Genomic DNA, 12,645 nt, shown 5'->3' with positions numbered 1-12,645 from the left:
AGGCAGCCAGTTGGAGGGCATGTTGGAGGGTGCAAATCCCTTCCCAACATTTAGAGATGCTAGGAAGGAAGCAGAGAGCCCCTCATCCGCCTCCTCCTCTTCAAGGAAGAGCATGGCTCATTGCGACACTCTGCCCACAGAATGGGATGTCAGCGCCTTGGTTGTTTTTAAACACTGTATTTTTAAAAAATTTCTTAAAAATATTTACGACAGTGAAGGTCGTACTATGCACAGGGGGACATGTGCCTTTGATTTGTACCCCTTTCATTTCTACCTCAAAACAAGGTTAAGGCATAAATTACTCCGCTGGGCACCAGGCGTGCCCCTTGTCCTCGGGGCACCGTCATTGGTCATGCCACTTGTCCCGTGGGCTGGTGGACGAGATACTTGTCACTGAGGCTGCGCAGGCTCCAGGGGTCCTTGCACGGGCTTTATTCAGTGCATTCCAGAGAGGACCCCTCAACGGCACCGGCTGGGCCCTTCTGCCGCGCACTGGTGGGCACGAGGGATGGGAGGCAGTGTGTGTGTGTGTGTAGGGAGCGGGTGCGGGGGGAGGCTCCCCAGCCCTGCCCCTGCTGCCCGGCCGCAGCCAGGCTGGCGTATCTGCCGCAGTGGGAGAGAAGTGGAAGCGGGGAGCCCCAGGGTTGTGTCATCCACGCGCTTTGCATGAGGTACTAAGGATCAAAATGAGCCCGGGACGGGTGGTGGCCGGGAGCACAGGCGGTTGCGAGCCCGTGAGGGAGTACGTGGGTGGCGGTCAGTGTGGCTGCGCGTGGGTGGAGCGCCCGGCTGCCTCTTTCGCAGGGCGGTGCCAGTGTCCTGAGTCCCACCTGCCCGGCCCTCACAGTCTCCGCATCCCAGAGTCTTTCTTCATCCCTGGCCCACCGCTGTTGCCATCAAGCCCTAGGGCTCAGGTTCATTCATGGGGAGCCCCGGGGCCTATCCGTGGGCAGGGGCAAGTGTGACTTGGGAACCAATGGTGGGGTGGCAGGACGTGGCAGAATTCAGCTCTGCTGTCCCATGGGTCCTTTTGGAACTAGAGGCCTGGAGTGTGTGCCGAGTCGGTTTGTATTTACAGTCTTCCTCCCTGCGTTTCTTCGGAGGATTGGGATGAGTAGGAATTCCTAGCACCTTAGTGGCTGGGGCAACAGATGCCCCCCACAGAGCCTGGGGGAGGCCTTGGGGTGGGCCTGGGGAGGGAGGTCCCTTTAAATCCCTAGGGATCTGTGTTGGTGTGTGTCCCAGCCTCCCGGTAGCGCGGTTCCTCTTAAAGCTGGCTTGAGTTCCATCCTAGAAGGAGCAGGCGCCACTGCTCAGGAGATGAGGTCAAGTGCAAAGCCAGCTGGCATCCTCTCTGCTCCAGCTCCGTGGGGCCTGGGCCTGGGCCTGCACACCGCCCGGACTGGTGTCCTGGCCCCCATCAACTTGAAGCCTCCTCTGGAGCCTCACTCCAGCACTTTGGGGGTGGGGTCCAGGCCAGGCTCCCTCCTGCGCTTGGCACTTTTAAAGAAGCCGAGCTGTGGGGAGGCAAAGGGAGAAGTGTCAGGGGCAGGTAGGAGGGACAAGGCCCGCCCCCTCCGTATGTCCCTCCACTACCCCTCCTCCCTCAGTGGGCTTCCCTGAATGCCCCAGCTCACTCTGGGCACCCCTACCCCCAGAATGCCCTCTATGGTCTGGAACAGAGTGGATGGAGCTCTGGGAAAAAGGCAAGAAGTGATGCTGGCTCCCACCATCTTGCTGTGTGACCCTGTACCAGCCAATATCCCTCTCTGGGCCTCCGTTACTTCATCATACCAGGAGGAGGTTGAGACCAGCAGTTCTTAACCAGGGGTTCAGAGACAGAGAAGGGATTTGAGAGGTTTGTTAGCAGCCTGATATTGTTGAAGAAATTTCCTGCAGTTGTGTGTACTTGCTTTTTTTTTTTCTTTTTCTGGTAAGAGAAGCTCAGTTTTCATCAGGTTCCCAAAGGGAACAAAAGGGTCAGAGCCATAGTGTGAGTGCCCTCTGTGGTGAGGGCCGGGTGCTGCGGCAGCCTGCAATTCTGGGAGGAGGCTGGGTGGGTGCAGCTCCCACGGAGAGAACATGACAGTGACCACAGATCCCAGAGGCTGGAGCCCCACGCCTGGGGCAGCCAGCCAGGCTGCTGCACTCTCCCTGCCCTGCAGGCCCTCACCTTCCACAGCGCCAGGACCAGCAGGGCCAGCAGCAGGAGGCCTCCCAGTGTGCTGCCCACGATGATCCAGATGGGGATCTGTGAGTCTTCCTGCTTGGAGACCTCAAACGTGACCTGCAAAGGGGGTGGAGCCAGGCCAACAGCGTTACTGTTGTGGGGCCGGGCAGGGAACAGCAGTGGCAGTGGGAGAACGGCACCCCCTTCCTCAGGGGGAGGCCAGAGGGATGGGTGGCACAAGCCAGCTGAGGCCGCGGGGCAACCAGCTGTGCAGGCGCAGTGGACGCCTGAGCTGAGCGCCCCAGGTGGTCCTGCCTCCTCCAGACACTCTGCTTGTGGCCTGGGGCATCGGCTCTCCCCGATTCTCCTCCTGCCACACAGGCTACTCTTTCTCTCTTCTGTGCTGCTTCCCGTCGTCTCCCAGACTTCTAAATGTTGGTGTGCCCCACGGTTCAGTCCTTGGACCTCCTCTTGTCTTACAGCCACTCCCTGGTGGACTCAGGGCTGGGTTACCCACGAGTCACAGCAGGCGGGTGCCTAGGGCCCGCAGCACTCTTAGGGGCCCTTGAAAATGTTGACATTTCTTTTAAAATTAGAAGAAAAAGCTGAATATAATCAACATTCATTTGTTTTTATACCAGCACAGTTATAAAACATAATTTTTAATAGTTTTCTATGGAGCAAGGGGTCCCGAAGGCAAGAGTGGCTGAGGCCGCGAGGGTCCTGCAGCAGCCCGGCGGGGACTCGGCCCGGTGGCTTTCGCCAGCCGCACGCCGACCACTCCCGCCTTTCTGCCTTCCAGACGCACACGGACCGTCTCCTCGCCTGCCTGCGACTGTACCAAGCCCCGCACCAAACTCCTGAGCGCCCCCCTCGCCCCGGCCCTGCTCCCGCCGCAGCTTTCTCAGCGGAGCACATGGCGGCACTGGCACCGTCCCTCCGCGCTGCTGCTCAGGCCAGAAACCACAGGTTCTCGCTGGCCCGTCCTTTCGCCGCCATATGGAATCTGTCAGCAGTGTGTCCACTCTCCCTTCAACGCACCCGGGCCGTGGCCGCTCCTCCTCCCCCACCCCCGCTTGCCGGGCCTGAGCACCGTCCTCTCCCCTGGGGCCGCCAGGGCTGCCCAGCTGCCTCCCGCTCTGCCTCCCTCTCTGCCGCGCCCCTGCAGCCTGTCCTCAGCACCGCAGCTGGAGGGATCCTCAGACCTGGTCTCTGCTCGGCTCAGCGCCCTGTCTCCCCCTCGCGCGCAGAGTAAAAAGTGGAGTCCTTGCCCCCGGCCTGCTGGGCCCTGCACTCCCGGCTCCACGGACCTCGCTGGCCTCATCTTCCTCTCCCCTGCGCTCTGCTCGGTCCCCACCCCGCGCCTCCAACGGCCGTGCCTGCTGCGGGGCCTGGGCGCTGCGGTCCCTCCGCCTGCAGATGGCCACGCGACACTCCTGCGCCCCTCACAGCCTCGGTCTGATGTCCCTTTACTGGAGAGGCTTTCCCCACCCTCCCTGTATCTCTCCACCCTTCTGTATGAGCGCTCTTCTGGGTGGTCTCTGTCACCAGTTGATAAGGTAGATATTTGTGTTCGCTGCCTTCCCTCCTGGAGCGTCAGCTGCGGGGGAGCAGGAGCTTTATCTGTCGCGTTCACTGCGCCTGGAGCGTAGCTGGAGCTCAGCGAGCGTGCTGAACGGAGGAAGCCCCGCAGCAGCGCATCGAGCCCTGCTTTGGCCACTGACTCGCTACCAGCTCCAGGAAGCTCACGGCCCCCTCCTGCGCTGCCTCCCGGCCGCACCTCCCAGACCTGAAAGTGGGGGGCGGTGGGATGCACCTGGCAGTGCTGCCGGAGTGAGTGAGACCACACGGCCTGGCACAGTGCTCGCGCGTGGGCAGGGCTGAGTGAATGGCAGGTCCCTCGCACGTGCTCTTTCTACCCCTGACGGCTGGGGGCCTGCGCCGCCTCCCCAGCCCTGGCACCGGGCACAGCGTCCAGCACACAGGGGCTTAATTTTGGGGTTGTCGGGTTTCTGAAAGGGAAGTGAGGCACCCCGAGAGTATAAGAGGGACTGGGGGTGGGGGTGGAAGGGGAAGAATTCACTAACAGACACACGGCAGTGCGGGGCTAGGGGTGGTCTGCGTGTGTGCTGGCCCGTGCCTGTACCACACCTCCCCTCTCTTGGATGCCTGGAAAATTCCAAGGAATCTTTCAGGATTCCGTTGGAAAGGACTATCTCCAGAAAGCTCTCCCCGACAGCCCCTCCCCCAGGGCCTGGCTCTCCCCTGTGCTCACATCACCATAACTCGTCATTGTTTTCCTGTCTGCCTAATTCATCTCTCCTCTGTGGGGCCACCAAATGAATGAACAAACAAAAAATGCTTTTTAGGTGGGTCCCCTGAGCTGCTTCTAGGCTTTTGCACCCACTACCCCTCTGCCTGGCATCTCCCCAGCCTTTTTGGTCAAGGGCTGCGTCCGACCTTGCCCGCTTTGCTCTCGAGACTCCCTGGGGGTGGGGTGGGAATTCACCGGGCCTCGGAAGCAGGACGGCTTGCCTTGAGCCGGGGCTGGAGTCTCTGGGATGTGGCCAGTGGAGGGCAGCAGCGTCCCATGCCCGGCCGTCCGTCTGTTTTCACAGGATTGGGCTTCTCTCTAAGACCCAACTTCCTGTTGTCCCAGGAGAGCATCTCGCAGAGCCTCACCCCTTTCCTGGTCCCTGATTTAAGCGGGTGTACTCTGTAACGGTCTGGTTTTACCCAGTGAACAGAGCCCCAGTACACAGACATCCTTTGGTCTTTGCAAAGTCAGTTCACACCAGTCCTCTAAAGCCTGTGTCATTTGCAGTTCACTAGATCTGAGGTGTGGATGCACAGAGAGGAGAGGGGTGGATGCTGGTTTCAGGCCACCAGTCTGCTCAGGACACAGCCTCACTGCTGCGGGCGGCAGTCAGGGAGCACTCCTGAGCAGATGGGCCTGTGCTGCAGTTTCAGGTTCCTCTAGTGTAAAATACCTGGGTTTCCTCTCCTCCCCGTCCCACGGGGCAGTTGTGGTGCAGAGAGCACAGAGCCTGGTGCCTCAAGCACAGGCAAATGCCTGCTTCTGTGGCCCACCCCCGTGTTGCCCCCAAAGCCCTATTTGCCTTGCTGCCCTAACTGCCGGCAGGTCTGCCTGATTCTCACCTGCCTGAACACACGGGCAGGGGTTGTAGGAAAACTCTAGGGGAGGGGGCAACCCTTTCCAAGCTGGCCAGGCCCAAGCCAGGTCTGCAGGGCTCCCAGGGGCTCACCTGGCGGCTGGGATCCTCCTCGCGGAAGATGAAGGGACTATGGAACTGCCTCTGCAAGGCCGCATGGACAATGATTTTCATGGACTTGAACTTGAGCTGTACAATAAGAGTCCTCATCAGAAGCTGGCTCTGGAAGATTCTTTCCTGCCCCCTCCCCTGGCAGCCCCAGGCGGAAGACTTCCCAGAAGCCACCCCCTTCCCTTTCTTCCTTCCAGCCTAGCCCAGGGCCTCTTACTTACTGCTTTTAGGGACCTCAGCCACAGGTTCCCCAGCAGATGGAAATTGATTTCCTGGTTGGGGGCCAGCCTCACGTTGCAGTTGATGGAGACTACATCCGAGTTGCTGTGATTCTGAAAGGGAAGATGAGTCTTGGGGCTGAGCAGCTGGGTTGTGGGGACCAGGGGGAGGCAGCCAGCCTGGCGATGACCTGAGAACGTGAGCGGGGGCTTGGACCACCAGGGAGATGGCTCAGCTGCACCGCTTGACTGCCTGGGGCTTTGCTCCTGGGAGTTGGGGGACTCATGGGCTGGAGCTAGCAGGGGAATTTGACTGGAAGACAAATTAAGGATGGTATATCTGATGCTCCATTTGAAGTGCATAATGACCAGGCTGGGCATATTCCAGGAACAGAACCTGGGTTCAACATTAGGGAATCTATAAATGTCACTGCCATATAAACATTAAAAGAAAAAAATGATGTGATCACTGCAACGGTTGCAGAAAAAGTATTTTAGGACATCCAACTTCTGTTCATGATAAAAACTCCCAGGGAACTTCTTGAATCTGATTAAAGGGTATCCTACAGCAAGTATGATATTTAATAATAAAAAATTTTAAAAGGTTCTTTTAAATTCAGGATCCAGATGATCCTGATGATCTGTTATCACATCTATTTACCATTGCCCTGGAGGTCCTAGCCAGAGCAATATGACAAGAAAAACAATTTATAAAGATGGAATGGAAAAAACTAACATTAATAGAAAACCCAAAGAAATCTTCGAACAATTAGTGTTGATTAGGTTAAAGTTATTTGTATTGCTATCTTCCTGCCTCCCCAACCCCAACCCCAACCCCAACCATGCCCAAATCTTTGATTAAGTGTGCTACACTCAAAAAGTGCTATGCATGAGGTACTTGTTCTGTAAAATTAAAGCAGCTAGGATTTTTGTCTGGGTAAAGAATAGTGAAAGCATGCTGGGAAATTGGCATCTAGAGGCAGAGGCAACCTTGGGAGAACATCAACCTGGAAACTAGCAGATGTCTTGGGAGGGCTTTGGGAGTTGAAGCTGAGCTGCGTTCCATCTCCAGAGGCAGGAGCCCCAGTGGACATGGTCAAACGTCTCTAGTGCAAGCCATGTGTGTCCCGCCTCCATTTGGTTTCTACCCCTTACCTCTGCCTATCTGTATCCACCTGGCCTTTTTAGCCCAGGTGCAGGTCCACTATCCCCATCCCTTTCTGCTGGTTCTCCCAATGTGCCCCAGGCTGTGGCCTGGCTTTTCCGCACCCACTCTGTGTGTCTCTCTGCCCCAGCTCCTGCGAGACGGTGGAGGGCGCATACAGGGCGAGAAGCATCTTTTCCTCATTCTATTTGTACTTGCTTTGAGGCTGGCACATATTGGTGCTCAATATCTCTCATTGACAAACTATCGGATGAGGAGAGAGATGGCTCCCGAGTGCAAGTGTTACTCCTCTACTCTGTGCCCCAGGGCTCCTGGTTTGGGGGACACTCACCAGTTGTGGGGCACGACTCAAGTCTTCCTCCGTTGGGGTGGGCCGGTACTCAGTGCTGTTCCCCCAGATGTTACAGGACGTGTTCACCTGCAGAGGGGACACACACACACACATACGACTTCACAACCAGCTCCAGCAGGCTCAGGCTTCTAGAGATGTTTCTTTTCTCCTCTTCCCAGAGAAGGCGCAGTAGTCCTGGTCCTGGGAGAAAGGAACTGGAGTCTGGGGACTTGAGGACACACCTGGGGGTTATGTCTGTCTCCTTTTGGTACCCTCCCCTGGGCCAGCTACCAAGGGCATTGGTACCTGGTCAGTGAGGAAGTCCCTCAGCATCAGCAGGCGGTTGCCACCCCTGGTGGCAATGGGAACGGTGATCTTCATCGTCATCCCATGGATGGGGAACAAGCCCAAGTTCTGGATCTGTATGCAGGGCAGGGGGAGGCATCAGTACACACAACGGCTGTCAGAGGCGGGTGAAGAACAAGGTCCACAGGGACCAACCAGCCCCTTGGTGTGGCCATTGCCCCAGCCAGGCCTGGGGACCGGGCCCACTCAAGGCCTGGTGTTTTCGCTGTGGATTTGGCTCGGCCAGATCACGGCTGGGGGCTGTGCATGAAAGCGCGAGCCCTGAAAGGGGACGGGCTACTGAGGCGAGGACAGGGCAGAGAGCCGGGGCACTTCCATTTCAACTGCTCTTGGCTGAGGGGGATTCTGTCGGGGCCGGGGTGGACATGGTGACGGCAGTTATGTGTCAGGAGAGAGAATCATTAATCAATGAAGGATACAAATGGCGAGTGTGTGACAGTTCCTATGCCAGCCGTGACACATTCCGTGCCAGAGCAGCACAGATTATACAGGGCTTTGGAACCAGAAAGATGCGGAATCTAACCCTGGGCCTGCTGCCACGGGTGAGCTGTGTGGCCTCGGGCAGGTTACTAAACCTCTCTTGGAGCCACGAAGGGCTCAGTGTCTGAAGTCCAGTTTCTAGCTGTCCGCCTGCCCTCAGCTCTCAGGCAGCTATAGGAGAAGTTGATAAACTTACAGCAATTCAGGGGTGGGGGGCATGCTGATTCTCACTCTCCCTCCTTCCTTAGTGACAGAACTGAGACAAAAAACCACATTCCCCAGTCTCCCTTCCAGCTCAGTCGCAGTGTTTTGGATAATGAGAGGTAACTGGAAGTGTGAGGAGCTGCCAGGGAGGTTCCTTAATAGGAAGGGGGCATGCTCTTCTCCCCTTCCTCCTTCTGGCTGCCTGGGATGAGAATGCAATGGCTGGAGCTGCAGCCGTTTTGGACTGTGAGGTGAGCTGGAGGCCAGTGATTTCATGCTGCTGATGGTGGAACAAAAGACCCCATCCTGGATGGCTCTGTAACTTGGCAACTCTGGACTTCTTTTACAGGAGAGAACGAACCCTGATGTGTTTAAACTACTGTTTTTTAATATTTTAAAAAATTTCAGCAGCCACACCTTATCTTCACTGTTGCATCCCCCTAGTCCAGTCTGGTTGTTTTTCAGATGAGGACTGAGAAGCCCAGAGAGGGGAAGTGACTTGCCTAAAGTCACACAGGGAGTGGGTGGCAGAGTCAAGGCTGTACTCTAGGCAAAGTGATGATTCCAGATTCCTCCCCTCCCCAGTGGGGGTCCCCAGCTCCTGTCCTTCACTCTCTGCCCTGGCTCCCCTCCACACTTACCTTGAAAATACAGCTGAAGGGAGGCCCCAGGCCATCGTACCTCTCCAGGGAGCTGTTGGGCTTGACCTCGTAGTGGCTCAGGCTGCTGCTCCTGCAGAGACAGAGGACAGGGCCGCCGCGAGCTCAGTCAGCGTTGGCTGGATGGATAAATGAATGACCGGGGGTGTGGGCATATGCCCGCCGCCCTCTAGACCACAAAAAACGGGTTTCCTCCTGTGTCCATTGGGAGTGCTGTGTTGGGAAGGATTCTGAGGTCCAGCAGGAATAAATGCTGCCATCAGTCAGCAGTGTCTGCCTCGTGTGAGGGTGAAGAGCCGATTATCAGCCATCCCTATCCTAGTCCCTCTGTCTGGGGCCCAGCCTCTTCTCAGCACGACCTCACCCTCTGTGCCCCTTCCGGCCTCTAGGGGCGGCTGCTGTGGGAGGACCTGACCTTCCTCTCTGTGTTTGCTCTTATGTCCTGACTTCTCCGTGTGTCTGTGAGCTTTGGAAGGACAGGGCCCGCTTCCCCCATCAGACTGGGGCCAGCAGCATGCCAAGGGGGTGGAAGGCGGGAGCGGTCTGCCCGGCAGGGAAGTCTCTTCTCGCTACATTGTTTAGGATTGCCGGTGCAAGGGGACGGTCAAAAGCAGACTGGCTTGCAGTAGGTCTTATTCCTATTTTCAAATTCTCTACAGAACCATGCACCCTCCATGCCTATGCTGGGGTTGGGGGGATACCTCCTGCTCCCCTTCCCTCCCCTCTCACCCCTGCTGGGAGCTCCCTTGGGGACCAGGCCCGTGTCTCCTCCTCCCTCTCCTTGGTACCCCCTCCCCACCATGGACGGGGGCTGCACTCTCTGACCCACCAGAGACACACTTGTCTCCATCTCGTTGTCCTCAGTGCTGGGGCCAGGCCTCAGTCCTCCCACGGTTCTCCTCACCTGGGCCCCCCGAGCCCACCTACCTGGTGAAGAGGACATCAGCCTCGTATTTGAGGTGGAAGCGCAGGAGGGCCGTATTGTCTTCCTTGGTGCTGTCCTGCTCGTCACTGTCACTGCAAGGAGAGTCAGGCAGCACGGTCAGGAAGGAGCCTGCCCAGCCAGCACATGCAGCGGGAGGGTGTGAGGCAGAAGGAAGAAGGAACACGCTGCTTCCTTGGGGCTGGTCATGCTAGACGGCTGGCGAGGGAGCCTGAGGCATCTCCCAGGAGAGGAAGGGCTGGGAGCGGGGAACAGATGACATCGGCTTTCCTGCTGCCTTCTCAGGTGCGGCCCACCTGGGCTGGTGTGGGGTCAGGAAAGGGCTTGGCGGGAGCTGGGAGGCCCGTGCCTGGCCTCGCCACAGCCTGCCTGTGTGACCCCGCGCTCAGAGCCCCCATTTGCTGGGTGGGTCAATCCTGGGCTGCCTGCCAGACTCTCGGGGGGGGCTGTGGGAGATGACACCTTCAGGGAAGGCTGCCCGCTCGCTCTGCCCAGCGGGGGAGGGATGCCCAGGCGTTGACAGTCGGGTAGTTCGTTTATCCCTGAATGGACTGGGGGCAGCTCCTACAGGGCTGCTGAGGGCGCTTTGCAGCCAGGAGAATTCTGGAGGGTGAAATGCGGACACGTGGGGAGAGATTTGTCAAATGTGTCTCCCTTTGCACCGGAAAACCCTGCGCTACCAGGGCAAATAATTTTAGACATAAAAATGTATGATTCCTGCTTGTTATGTGCACCAGGTTGTATTCCCTTTGGAAGCCTGACCCAGGATAGGTGTGAGTTAGACAAGAGATCCCCGATACACACAGACATCCCCCCAAAGTCCCCTCCCTAATCCACAAACACCCACAGCTGCGCCAAAGACACAACCAAGCAAGAGCATTCAGTTCCTGTGAGGACGAGACTGTGTTTTCTAAGAGCAGGGATGAGCGCAAGGGAGGCCCTGCAGACTTTGTCGCACGGCGAGTGCGGATTCTACCAGAGCTGCCGCGGGGAAGTGAGCACAGGCTGGCGTGTGGGTGCCCAGCTCTCCCGGCACCTCCGACCTGTGCGTGCTGGAATGTTGGTGTTTGCTTTGCCTGGACTATTTATTTCTCAGCTAAGGAGTTTGGCCATTTATAAGGCTCCAGAGATGTTGGGACCCCTCCCTCTTTCCCCACACAGAAGTAACTCTGTGAAAAAAGTGTGTTTACTACTGACGCGGGGTGATTCACGGTGTCAACACATAGCAAGCCACCTCGGGGAGGCCTGGGAGGGAGAAAGACAGAAAGACCACACACAGAGCAAGAAAAGTTCTCTTAAAAATGGAAAAACTTCCAAGAGGAGAGGGGTGACCAGAACAGGAAGAGCACTGGAAGAGGTGTAGGACAACTAGTGTTCGGCTTCCGGTTGTACTATTTCCATGCTGTGTGTCATTGGGAAATTCACTCAACCTCTCTGAGCTTTCATTTTCTTACCTATAACTTGGAGGATGGGGAGGGCAACAACCCCTGCTTTGCTGATTGTTAAGGGCTGCTGTGAGGACTGACTGTGATATACGGACAGTGCTTTACAAGTGGTTTAAAATAACTGCTATATACAGTGCTGTATAAAGGTAAGGGTCTGGCATTATTATTTACATCCAAAGAATGAGGAAGGTGGCAACACAGGTGGCAGCAGGCTGGCCCTCACTTGCGGCTGACCCTGGGCTCCCAGCTGGGGCAGTGAGGGACAGGGCTCGGTGGTGGGATTCAGTGTGGGGAGGGTCAGCTGCTAGTGGCAAGACGAGAGAAAGCAGGGCTGAGGAGGAGAGAGCTTGGGGCACAAGGAGCAGGCAGGCCCTGACCTGCCTGCAGCGAGCTGGATCTCCAGGTGGTGCAGGAAGACGGATTTGCTGAACTCGAAATCTAGACGGAAGGCCACCTGCAAGGAAGTGGTTGCGTGTCTGGGCCTTGCCCGGAGCAGCCCTGGCCTGCCCCCCACACTCCCCTGCAGGCTTGCTGGGGAGGGGGCTGCTGGCTGGGAGTGGGTGCTGGGAGGTGGGGGGGACCAGGTGCTGGAGAGCGTGAGCTGGGCTGGGGGCGGCTGAGGGGATGCAGCCAGAGACAACGGAGGAGCCAGACCCTCCCTCCTCCTCCTCTTCTGCTTTTAATGAAAGCAGCTAGAAGGCAGCAAATCCAGCTCTCGACGCAAGATTTCTGGGGTGGGGGCCTTGGTGGCAAGGAGGGGAGATGGCCATCACCATGCCCCACTGGACGTGGGGCCAGAAGTGAGTGGTGGGACGGCCACACCTGCCCTTGCTCTTGTGGTGGGGGAGGAGGGGAAGGCCCAGGAGGGGTGAAGCCTGCACGGCCACATGCTGACCAGGGTCCTGCACTCCCCTTGCCCTTTGTGCAATGTGGGGCGGGGCCCCTGACTGTGGCCTTATCACCTGTGACCCTCCTCACCTCCTTCCCGCCCCTCCAGCATTATTGGGGTTCTGCACAGACCCCTTCTGCTGCCCCCAGGTCCGACCCCCGTGAGGCCGCAGGAGCCCCATTCTCCCAGGGAGCGGCGGGGCATGGGGGGAGCCCGCGCTGTGTCCTGCTCCGCCCCCGCCAGTCCTCCCTCCAGAGCTCCTGGGTTTGTTGGTGCCTCCACCCGGAAACCACACCCTCGACTTATATCTCACTGGGGCGGTTCTTTTCCAACGAGCCCTAACTGCACCCGCATTTCTTCCTCTTCCCCAGCCTTGCACGCCCTGCTCCTGGGAACACACTGTATCCAGCAGGCTCCCGCCCCGAGCTCCTGTCTCTGATTCCCGCGTACAAGCAGCCCGGCCTCCTCCTGCTCCAGCACCTTCTGTGGCT

At 57.8% G+C, this 12,645-nt stretch overlaps 1 protein-coding gene across 1 annotated transcript in view; it reads right to left on the bottom strand.

Annotated features, from left to right (window-relative positions):
• Positions 1-1,445: 1,445 nt before the first annotated feature.
• The window catches only part of ITGA11 (integrin, alpha 11), a 124,880-nt gene continuing 113,680 nt past the window's right edge, over positions 1,446-12,645 (bottom strand). Inside the window, exons 20-28 of the mRNA XM_012664826.1 lie at positions 11,643-11,719; positions 9,805-9,894; positions 8,860-8,950; positions 7,475-7,588; positions 7,169-7,255; positions 5,676-5,786; positions 5,437-5,532; positions 2,174-2,287; positions 1,446-1,517 (exon numbers count right to left, since the gene is read on the bottom strand). Of these exons, the coding sequence (XP_012520280.1) occupies positions 1,446-1,517; positions 2,174-2,287; positions 5,437-5,532; positions 5,676-5,786; positions 7,169-7,255; positions 7,475-7,588; positions 8,860-8,950; positions 9,805-9,894; positions 11,643-11,719 (852 nt within the window). The remainder of the gene's footprint in view (positions 1,518-2,173; positions 2,288-5,436; positions 5,533-5,675; positions 5,787-7,168; positions 7,256-7,474; positions 7,589-8,859; positions 8,951-9,804; positions 9,895-11,642; positions 11,720-12,645) is intronic.

The sequence above is a fragment of the Propithecus coquereli genome, unplaced genomic scaffold, assembly GCF_000956105.1.
Source record: "Propithecus coquereli isolate 6110/MARCELLA unplaced genomic scaffold, Pcoq_1.0 Scaffold92, whole genome shotgun sequence".
In the NCBI taxonomy this organism is placed as follows: domain Eukaryota; kingdom Metazoa; phylum Chordata; class Mammalia; order Primates; family Indriidae; genus Propithecus; species Propithecus coquereli.
This window is presented reverse-complemented; position numbering and strand designations above follow the sequence as displayed.